This window comes from Bidens hawaiensis, unplaced genomic scaffold (assembly GCF_021521415.1).
Source record: "Bidens hawaiensis isolate Kalapana, Puna unplaced genomic scaffold, B.hawaiensis_p1.1 tig00007737_1, whole genome shotgun sequence".
Taxonomy (NCBI): domain Eukaryota; kingdom Viridiplantae; phylum Streptophyta; class Magnoliopsida; order Asterales; family Asteraceae; genus Bidens; species Bidens hawaiensis.
The window spans coordinates 820,272-832,328 of record NW_027491536.1 but is presented as its reverse complement, the minus strand read 5'-3'; the positions used below and the strand labels follow the sequence as shown (position 1 = coordinate 832,328).

General features: G+C 33.0%; 1 protein-coding gene and 1 pseudogene across 1 annotated transcript; one reads left to right on the top strand and one right to left on the bottom strand.

Annotated features, from left to right (window-relative positions):
- The first annotated feature begins 761 nt into the window (after window positions 1–761).
- On the top strand, window positions 762–2,684 carry LOC143635836 (early nodulin-like protein 9). Its single transcript, XM_077103570.1, has 2 exons — window positions 762–1,098; window positions 2,189–2,684. Exons 1-2 carry the CDS (start codon window positions 915–917, stop codon window positions 2,551–2,553), a joined length of 549 nt encoding a protein of 182 aa, XP_076959685.1. The 5' UTR covers window positions 762–914; the 3' UTR covers window positions 2,554–2,684.
- A 97-nt stretch (window positions 2,685–2,781) lies between these two features.
- LOC143635835 (protein disulfide isomerase-like 5-4) lies at window positions 2,782–9,496 on the bottom strand (annotated as a pseudogene).
- Between the last annotated feature and the right edge of the window lie 2,561 nt (window positions 9,497–12,057).

The window sequence follows — 12,057 nt, the reverse complement described above, 5'->3', positions numbered from 1 at the left end:
ACACCCCACAAAGAAAGTGGCTCAATATGGATATATAATTACTTTAGCATTTTATCTATTTTTAGAGAAGAAACATTAATATATTAATGGGTTGGTGATTCAGTAACAAAATAAAGACTTTAAAACATGAGGTTGGAACGTCTTCGATTCAAGTTAAAAAAATGTTGTACTAGTTGCATTTTATGATTTTTATCTAAATACATACATTACATGCACATGTGCATATTGTTACGCTTTAATAAAAACTAGGTGAGAAGATGGAATCAAAGAAAGAGTGGGGAGTGAGAAATAAACCGTCCATTTGATTTTACACTTTTCGTTGAAGAAGTATGTATACACGTGTTTACGCGACTCTTAACATGATATTGGCTATGAAATGTGTGTGTGTATACACAAAAAAATGTTTAAATACAAAGGGATCTTAACGTTCAAAGCGTAAAAAGGATTAAATATAGGTTGTTGTTATAGACGGGAGAGAATATAAAGGAGAAAGACATTTATTTCATGTGTAAATAACACTATTACAATGAGACATATATATAGTAGAATACATCTCACAACATAATAAGTATCTTGTTTAATCCCCATATAATGAGATTTAATGGGGAATAATATATGTCATTAAAATATAAGTTTCGTAACAGTTGCGTAATTATTAACACAGATTGCGTGATTATTTTATAAGGTGTGTAATTAGTTATATATGTTGTCTAATTAGTTATATTTTATCATGTTACTTAAACCTTTAATACATTAAGTTCTAATATGCCTTGTACCACAACTCAAGAAATGTGTAAAGAGAATAACCAAAAGCTTCATTGCTACTTCATCTTTAATTTTCTCTCTACAAATACCCACACAATACCATCCTCATTTCACACTAATCATTTTTCTACCATTGTTTTTAATATAACATGGCAAACTCCATCACTAGCCACCAAATGATGGTCGACATTGTGGCGGTTTTAAGTCTTTTAGTGTTGATTCAGAAAGGAGATGCGTATGACTTCAAAGTAGGTGGTTCGGGTGAGTGGAGCCTTACGGCTTCCTACAATCAGTGGGCCGAGAAAAATCGGTTTCAAGTTGGTGACACGTTACGTAAGTTTCTTCATTTCCGTTTGTAATTTGCTATATTGGCGGATTTAAATATATTGATTGTTACATGTTTATCTAAATGGGTCGTATTTTTGTTGACATGACGTGTTTGTAGGTTGATCCTTTTATTTTATAATCTTTTTTTTAAATGTTTTACACAGTAACATAATACATTTGGTATATTATGTCAAAATGTAATAGATAAAGTCATAAAAGAAAAATAGTTATTAAGTTTTATAGTTTAAATGCGATATTTTTTATATACATTTGTGTTTTTCTTTTTTAAGTTTGCAAGTTTAGAGTATGGATGTGCAAAAACAAAAAAGGAAAAAAAAAATATCAGCATAAACGAGTCATGTTTATGTCAACATTTAATAACTCGTGTTATCGGCCAGACTGTAGAGGTGCAAACGAGCCAAGCTGCTCACTACTCGAGATCGGCTCATTTTAAAACTCGATCGAGCCGAGCTTGATTGAGCCTAAGCCCGAGCTCAAGTCTAAAAGTAAGCTCGTTTAATAAACGAGCCCAAGCCTAAGCTTCACTTGTCGAGCTCGAGCCGGCTAATGAGCCTGTCATTTATATAATTTAAAAAAAATATATCTAATCATTTTTGATTAATATATATAAAGTTACGAAAAATAAATAGTAATAACTAAATAATATATATTATTTTATACATAAAATTATAACATAAAAAAATATATTAAAATAATTAATATTATATAAAGTAATTGATATATAGTAATGAGCCGAGCCCCGTCCGAGCTCGAGCTTGCTGATCAACTCACGAGCCGAGCTCGAGCATTAAAAATAGAGCTCGAAACGAGCCGAGCTTGAGCTCTGTGTAAGTTAGACGAGTTGAGCTTGGGCTCGTCTCGGCTCGTTTGCACCCCTAGGCCTGACACAATTTTCTGTTCATGTAAGATCCCACATTCCCACCCGACAATCAACAAACACGACCCGTTTAACGCCCAAGTATAATATAAAAGCCCATTACTCTGTTTAGTCAATTGTTGGGCTATAGCTCATTATATTCAAGCCCAAACTGTGAAAACAATAAGCAATTACCATTTTGGCATGCACTTCATGCAGTGTTCAAGTATGATGATGATAAAGACTCAGTCCTAGAAGTGAGCAAAGAAGATTATGACAATTGCAACACCGAAAACCCCATCGCAAAACACAACGATGGCCACACCGTGATCAAGTTTGACCGGTCCGGGCCCCACTACTTCATTAGCGGAGTCTCAGACCATTGCAAAAACAATGAGAAACTTGTTGTGGTAGTCATAGCGGACCGAAGCCATAAGTCACCACCATCCCCCTCCCCGTCAGGGAGCGAGTCACCGACCCCACCATCGGATGTGAAACCGCCATCTTCTTCTCCAAATGGCGCGTCTTCGGTTGTCATGAGCCTCCTTTGCTTCATGGGAGCACTTGCTTGTTTTTTGAGTTGATGGTTTGCATATGAAGTGTTTGTTTTATTTTATTTTATTTTATTTTTTCCTCTTTATTTTTTATTTCAAATTATATATTTGCATTTTGTACTTATTGTGTATTGAAGTGTGAAGTATGATAAATGTTTGCATATGAATAAATAATAAATTGAATTTAAAATATTTATTTCTCTTTACATAAATTTGGGTCAAAATGGGTCAAGACGAAGGAACTTTTTAATAAATAGTAGTTTCGACGCGTGATCTTAATTTTGTAATTATTTTCTTTTGATTGATAAATACAAGTTTCCTACATATAACTGCAAAAACTTCTCAACGAAGCAACGATAGCCCGATAAAGCGTGAAAAACGGGTTACCAAGCCATTGAAAAACCGAAAAATCTGTTCTAAGCCCGATAAAATTTTAACGTTGTATCCAAGCTAAAAGTCCTTCCCAAGTTCGATCTTTTTCACTACTCTCACTGTGTTGTATAGAAGCGAATCCAATATTTTCACCACCTAAAACCAATGAAAAAACCGAAACGGTAATTTCACTTTCTTTGCTTAATAAATCACTAAGAGTTATACTTCCTATAAAGCATACTTGTGTACCGGATTGGGATCATGTGAGAACTATTTTGAAATTGAGAATTTTGAAAACCATTTTGGACCACAAAAAACCCAAAAACAAAAAAAAAAATCATAAAAAAAGAACCAAAATTCTTATTTATCATCCCGGTTTCATTAAAAAAACGTCACGGTTTAGCTAAACTATACATATATGTATAATATGTACAATTTAAGGTAAATGATATTATGATAATGTACATATGTGTACATTACGTAATTGGAGATTAAATGAAATTATACGCATGTGTATAATACGAAGTTTTTTATTTATTTGTTTATTTATTTTTTTATGAAACCGGAATGAAATATAAGAATTTTGGTTTTTTTACTATTTTTAAATTTTTGTTTTTTTTTTGTTTTATAATTTTTTAAAGGATTTTCTAGTGGTTAAAAATGGTTCTCAAAGTTCTCAAATTATACGCATGTGAATCTACCTATGCATTTAGACATTAAAATAAATACAAAATTACCTAATCATCCATAGCTTTAATCAACTAATTATCTAATATTATTTCTTAAAATTGTAATAATTACCGTAAATATGCCCCCAATAATCGCGCAAACGTTGGTGACGAAATGAGTAAACGATTTTGGATCTTCCGTTACCAATATCTGGTCACAAACGGAACCAAAAGTTTATGTATCACATTCAAAACAATACGACAAAATATATTAACGCAACCTTTAAAAACTCAACCTGCATAGGAGATGGCTCATAATGAAACTTTGCAACGGGGATCGTAACCGCATTAACCAAACTACTATGTGCTGTGTACTCATAATCCTCAATCAATTGATGAGATGAACTCATCACCTCAGTCTTCACAACTTGAAGATAATGCTCTATCTGCATATTACATTCACAACTACAAAAATAAGCATACAGTATTAATTTAGCAAATATTTAGTTACTTTTATAAAATAAAGAGTGAACTGCGGTTTTCGCAGTTTTCGTCCATGTGGTTTGTCCAAATCTGCGGTTTTAGTCCAATAATTTCAAATTTGCAATTTGCGTCCCTGTGGTTTCATTTCACTTGCAATTAAACCCAAATTCATTAACCCCGTTAAGTCTAGTCGTTAAACCCATCAGTGTGCCCCTCACATGAGGGGCATTTTTGTCTTTTTCCTCCTCAGTCGTAATTCACAAGCCCCCCTCACGTGAGGGGCTGGGGTGTATTTGGGGGGAAAAATGACAAAAATGCCCTTCACGTAAAGGGCACGTAAAGGGTACGATGATGGGTTTAATGACCAGACTTAAAGGGGTTAATGAATTTGGATTTAATTGCAGGTGAAATGAAACCACAGTGATGAACATCACAAATTTGAAACTATTGGACTAAAACCACATATTTGGACAAACCACTGAGACGAAAACCACAGTTTACTCTAAAATAAAATCTTACCGTGACATTAGCTCGATTTTCAAAATTAATATAGGCTTTACTAGCCAACTTGTCATGGCTTTCAATGTACGGTCTCAATCTTTTAAGATCACTCATCATTCTTGGAGTCACTTTCTTACCAAAGTTAAAACTGTTAATCACATGTGACATGTTTATGCGCGAAGCATCAAACGAGTGTGATTCAGAACGGGCCGATACAATAATATCGCCTGGAACCTGCATAGTACAAGGTATGTTTTAACTTTTAACCATATTTTGAAGTGTCCAACGTATTATACCTTCTTAACGCGTACAAACCCTTTAATTCTACATCCTGCTTCACGTGGCGCGGGTCTTTTTGCATAAATAATAGCCTTTCTGTAATTATCTTCTACCGAGTATTTTGCAGAATCCAAAAGGTGTTCCATTGCCTGCAGGCAAGAAAATATTTAGAAAAAAACATTGTGTTGGCAATGACTTTCTAATTATTAAAGTTATACTATCTTAATTACTTTATAAGTTATTAATAATTTGGAAACTATGATGATATGCATACCTCAACCAAGCTATACGTATCCCGGTTACCATAATATGATTCGTGATCATGTGCCCGACCGTGTTCATCCCTGATTCAAAAATATTAAAAAAATATATGAATTTATAGATTTTATGTACATCATAGTTATTAAAAGCCTCGCTTCTTGCGCCTAGGCCCATTTTCCAAGCCAGGCCCAATATCTGCGCTTATAGTTCCTAGGCCCTCGCTTCTTGAAGGTGACAACACCTCTACTGGCATTGATGACGGATCAAGAACAATAGTCATTTGAACGCTTACTATTTATTACTTTTTGACCTTTTCGTTTTTATGTTTTGAACATTTCGGTACTTCACTTTGAACAATTTGTTATTCAAGAAATGGAATTACATTTGAATCTCGACTCTTTAGAGCTTTTGGTACCAACAGCCTTTGTTTATTATATATGAAGAATAGTATTATTTTTCTAATACGTAATATATATATATATTCTTTATTTAAGTGCGCTTTTTTTGTCTTAGGCCCTCATTTATTTTGCGTTTCGCGCCTAGGCCCAAGGCGAGGCCTATGCGCCTTTGATAACTATGATGCACGTCAACATACTGCATATAAACATAAACAATGAAGTGCTGAAGTTAGTTACTTTATATCACTCCCCCTTCACATACTGCATATAAACATAAACAATGAAGTGCTGAAGTTAGTTACTTTATATCACTCCCCCTTCGAAAGATGCGAATAGACGGATAACCTTGTACATGATGTCTGAAAAACATGAAAAAATTAGTATTGATAAATGATTAATATAAGAGTCGAGTTGGGTTGACACGTTAACACTTTGTGTCCATTTTGTTAAGTAAACACTACTCTTTAACGAATGAAGTGAAATAAATAATAAAATAAATAAATATAAGCATACGGGACAAAACAAAAGGTTAACAGTTACCTTGTACAAAGATCCGGTTCTTTAGTGCAATCCACTTTTCCCAAAAGAATACGTCCATCCGTTACTGGATTATATCTGGTGATGCAAAACAAGACGGTTTTGAGAACTAGAAAACGTGTATCGTTTACTTAACATAAAAAGTTATATCTGGTGATGCGAATAGACACTACGTATACAAATTTCCGGGTGAAAAATGGTCAATTTACACTACTGCGAAAGGGGGGGGGGGGACCCCGGGCCCTAAAGAATCTTCGCCCATGTTTGCCGGGAAACTCATCATTTTCGTCCCAAACATCTTTTAACCTTGGATCGGAACATTTTTATAGTAAAAGCTCCAATTATTGAGGTCACTGGAACCCTAATACCATTATCGGAATCGGTTGGTGGTGCTCAAGTGATGGTGGTTGGTTGGTGGTGAGTTGGTCGGTGGTGGTGGTGGCGGTGTTCAGGTTGAGTATTCTGGCAAAAAATGTGACTTATCCGGCCAAAGCGTTTTTCTGATGACCTACGATTAACGCCGTTAGAGTTCTGTTAGTCACAGACCGTTGGGAACAAATATGTTAAAAGATAGGGCCGGCAGCGACCAAAAGATGATAGTTGGGATTAATAAAAACCAATATACCAAAAAAAACATTATTTTCATGAAATATCATAATTTAAGAGGTGTAAATAACTAAATAAGAGTACCAAAAGGTTACTCCAATGACACCATGGAGCAAAAAAGTTGACTACCAAAATTGAATGCCTGCAAACAAACAACCAAAATATTATTATAAGCTAAAAGAGTAAATTGCTTAAATATGTAATGACTATATGTGTTTAGTTAAGTCACTTACTGACGAGAAATTCGTTCGAAATTATGAAAAGTTAGTGTAACAGATTCTTCACCATATGCCTCATCAATCTTTTGTTCATCATGCTTAATTGTTGTGAAAACTGGTAAAGGGTCAATTTCAGAGCCTTAAGCTTGTAAGTGTTTATCGATTGCGTATTTGCGTATGGTTTTGGTTATGTTCAACCTGTTCTGCAAATAAGAGAAGCAAAATGAAGATATGAAGCATGCATGATGACTTTTTAGAAAACCACCTAAAATATTAGGCCTGTAAATGAACCGAATGAACTGTTCGTGAACCGTTTGGCGGGAAGTTCGCTTATGTTTGTTTATTTAATAAACGAACGAACATGAACACATGTTCCGTTCGTTTATTTATGTTCTGTACAAATAGAAAATAGTTAAATATTATCTAGATGAGTCATCTACTTACAGGTTTTATAATTGTTAATTTATGTTCATTTAAGTGTTTTTATTTTTGTTCATTTATGTTTGTTTGTGTTCATTTACATTTGTTCATTTATGTTCATTTAGATTTTAAACAAACGAACACAACTGTTCATTTCATAAATAAACGAACATGAACATATATATTTGTCTGATTAAGTGTTCGTGTTCGTTTAAAGTTAAATGAACGAACACGAACACGCCCTTGTTCGTGTTTGTTTGATTCGTTTACAGACTTTCATTATTCAAACGAACATGAACAAGGCCTTGTTCGTGTTCGTTTGGTTCGTTTACAGCCCTATAAAATATCCTTTAACAAGATAAAGTTTAAGGTAACTTGGATCACAAGTAACTGACAGAAGTAAGACGAACTTACCGTTCCCAATACATCATTAACATCCAAAGATGCAAACTCACATGATAAAGCTGGAAAACTGCAATGAACATAGATGCAAAACAACATTTAAATGAAATGGTAGAAAGACTGCATAACATTAATGTTATATTTGTCAATCAAGATTTCATGAACCATACCTCATATTAAAACCAATATATAAAAACTCCGAGTCAGAACTTTGGTCTACTATGACTGAAGTTGTAGTACTGATGGCCAAATAATTATGCAACTCCTGAAATACGAAGCTATCGTTTAACGTATGAAACAATCTCCTAACAATTCATTACAACCGAATCAAGATAGAAAACGAAACGCACAAAACAATGCAACAAAAATACAAAATGCTTAAAGATTATGGTTAAAAAAAGTTACACATTGCAAGTAACACTGCATAAGCACTGGTCTTACATAACTGTCTTATGTATTACAGTAAAAGCAATATGTTATAGCGTTTAAGGCTTAAAGCGCACTTAAAATTGGTTATGTATTGGACGAGTTTTGTATATAGTAATGAACTTGAAACATATATTTGACATAAAAGCATGCAAACTTATTAGACAAAAGGTGAGCTAATTGTTACCATTCCAAATAAAAATATCATAGAGACAGCTGCTACAATGGACAATCCAGCACCTGAAAGTGATGCCTCTGTCAAATCTCTTGGGATTTTCCTGATAATATTAATAAAAAAATGGTAAAAAAAGCATGTAAAAATGCATAATAATAATAATAATAATAATAATCTTATTCTTAACATATGAAGCTCATGTGTAATAATACTGTGAGATTTCTTTTCAAAATAGGAAAAAAAAAACAAGAGTTTAAAAGGTTACTAGGAGAAAGAATAAATTAGCCTTCGATTTCTAGGTGATCCGTCATTTAAATGGTGAATCCTAAGAAGTGTCCAGATGTTTGTCGGTAATTGTCTGGTGAGTTGGAGGTTTTGAACGTGTTCCGCCATTCCAAAGAACGGAACCAAATGGCGTATACCATGTCAAAAGGCTGCTACATCAAATCAAAAGCATGTACTTGTTTGAGTTAAGATAAAAGATCTGCCATTTCAGATGACGCATATTCAAATTGGTTCCGTGCTTTGGAATGGCAAAACATGTTCAAAACCAAAACTTCCAACTATCCAAAAACTTATATTCTCTCTTCTAGAAACCATTTAAAGCTCACAAAGCATTTATTTATTTTGAACGACCAACGTCCTTCAATTGTGCTACTGGCTAAGTTCACCATATTAAGATACACTCGTCTTTCGATCCGTTATAAACCGTCACCTAAGACCAACGCCCATGAACAATCGCCCGAAGACACGACAACGTGGTAATTAAGATAAAACAAAACGCATTCGGTTCAAGAATCCAACTAGTTTTCACCATCTACTCGTCTAGTCTTCCATCATCACTCGGTGCTACCAAAACTAAATGATAGGGGCAGGACATCATGAATCGAACCTAGGTCACATGAAACACCAAGTCTCTCCCTTACCACCCTACCACCAGCTCATTGACGCATGCATTCATGTTAACTATATATTTATACTTTTGCAAAAAAAAAAAAGTTACAAAAATAAAAACAAATTACTCTTTTTTTTTCTTAGATTTTTTTATAATTGCCCATGCAATGCATTATGTTTATAAACTACAACAGTGATAAAACAAATTACTATGTTTTTTGTTCCCATGCAATTTGTTATATTACTGACAGTGACAATGTTAATATTAATATAAACCGTTTGTTAATCTGACCTGAAAAAATCAACGGATTTGATTTTTGAGGTCATAATCATTGCTGTGATTTGGATCTCTTCGTGTTCGAGTAACCGGAATTAATATTAATTTGCCGGCGTACGGAGAATCAATGAATCTGGGATTAATATTAATAATTTAATATATTTATATTATAAGAGTGATCACACTTACATAATTAGATTTAAAAAGTATGTGCAAAAGTGATCACTTGCCTTTCATTAGGAGTTATTATTATTAATGGTGGATTTAATATGTAAAGACTAAAGAGACACGGATACTTTAACGGGTAACAAAATATATAAGCTAAATTTTTTAAACAACGTTTAACATTATAACATATTTTTGTTCTGTTTATTGTTATAGCACGTTAATTTCATTTGTGTCTGATTCAAACTTATAAAATGAAAGGTGTTTTGAAATAAAATACAAATAAAAGTTTGTGGTGTTATTTGTAGACTTATTTATTCTTATTAATATATTCAAAAGCCCAACACCCATTGTTCGCCCTCATTGAATGTCTAAACCACTCCAAAAAGGCAAAAACACCCACCCGGGGGCGGTGTTCAACGCCCATTTTAGTTGAGGTGGCACAAAGCGTTAGCCCACTACACATAGATTAAAAGTAAACATCATAAATGCTAAATTGCACTTGAATTTTGAATTAAACAGGAATTTTACTAATCACTTTGATTTAATCAAAAGTTGACTAAGTAGAAGTGTATTAATTTCGCAAGTTAATTAATTCACACAAGTTATGTGCAAGTAATGTGTTATCGTAATAGTCTTAACTAGCTATACAAATGATAGCTAATACGCTAAATAAGTTCAGAGTCGTCCTCAATGAGGTGACAACTGACAAGTGGACGATTGCGCACATACATGGCCCACTTTTAGGAGGGCGTCTAATTTTTTTCCGGATTTATGTACCGTAGTCTTTTCTTGATGCTTCACTCAAGTATGGTGAAGAATTATATTTTGATGCTATTGAATTTTACGTGGACTTATTGTTTGACACATATCAAAGCTATTTATATTTAAAAAAAATTGAAAATGGTTGATTGTTTTTTTGTACAATAATTGTGTATAGAGTCCTACTCAAGCAACGATGACATATGTAAATAAAAGTTTTACAAAACTGAAATCATTAAAGTCCTACTTACCATTCACGTCACAAGAAAGACTTAATAGATTGAAAGCAGTAATATATTAAAAAATACGGATTATTAAAAACTGATCAACATTAATTTGATTCAAATAATGCAGAAGAACCTTATGATTCATATAACTAGGTAAAAATGGTTATTTTGCTACAATGATTTTGTACTCTTTATTGTTATAACAGTTATTATCAAACTAATGAATTTTGTTTACATATAAGTTTATATTAAGAGCTCGCTTTTATTTGTAGCACATGAATATAATTTTGTGTACTGCGCCTTGGGGTCTCCACAGACATGTCATGTGACCTGCACACGAGAAACATAAATGACAAATCGCATACACCACATAAGATCATAATATGAACCTCTACTTTATGTTGCACGTACTTGATCACTGTGTCACCACAAAATTATATGATTTGGCAATTCTGGCTATTTTGTAGCAACTCCTTTTAGCTATTATTTTTTTTATTCTATTCATTTTTAACCTTAGGAAAAATTCACCCAAATTAAACTCTATTTTGAAATAATGACATGCATGTAGCTGAAAAGAACTGCGGGTTTCATTTATGTGATTTGTTAAATTTTTCTATTTCAGCTCAAAAGTTTAAATTTGTTATTTCCATCCTCATGGATTCATTTACGTTACTTTTGTCCGTAAGGTTTCATTTTCATTGCGATTTACGCCTCTGTGGTTAATAAAATCTGCTAATTTAGTCCAAAATATGTTAACGAAAAGGACAGATTTTGCAATGAAAATGAAACCTTACGACGAAAATAGCAACTTTTAAATTTTTGAACTGAAATTACAAATTTGAACAAACCATATGGACGAAAACCACAGTTTAGTCATGTAACTGGTTTGACAATTAACTAATTGTTATGAACTTATAATGTTTAGTCTTGAAAATGCCAGTTGCAGCTTGCATTGTCTACCTAATCTCATGTGCCATCTTTTCTATTGCATGTTTACCTAATTAAAGAATCTTAAACCCAACTTTTGGGTTGTAAAATGCTGTAATTATATATATCTTTTCATTTGTAGTCTCATTATTATTATTATTATTTCATTCAGTAATTAATATTTATAGATATGAATTAAAATTGATAATATATATACACATGCATGTAACGGATTTTGTTGGTTTTTCATGTGTTTGTATGTTGTTTGTTTTTGTAATGGGCCCCCATGGCCGTGCTAATTTATTTTTGTTTGCAGTTGATGATATATAGAAAGGAAATAACGATGACAAATAAAAAGTACACATATGTAAACATGTACATCAATATCAATAATAAGCATAGCACCCACAATTATTTGGCACTGAACCAAAAAGTAACTAGTGTACGTGTTTCTGAATATATGCATGAAAGAAAATTCATTTGTAACTTTTTGTAAAGTCGATTTATAATTTTGTGAATCGGCTATAAACATTTTG

Coding starts and splice junctions, on each gene's coding strand:
- LOC143635836 (XM_077103570.1), top strand. CDS start 915: ATGGCAAACTCCATCACTAGCCACCAAATGATGGTCGACATTGTGGCG. Junction 1,099..2,188: donor TCAAGTTGGTGACACGTTAC/GTAAGTTTCTTC, acceptor CACTTCATGCAG/TGTTCAAGTATGATGATGAT.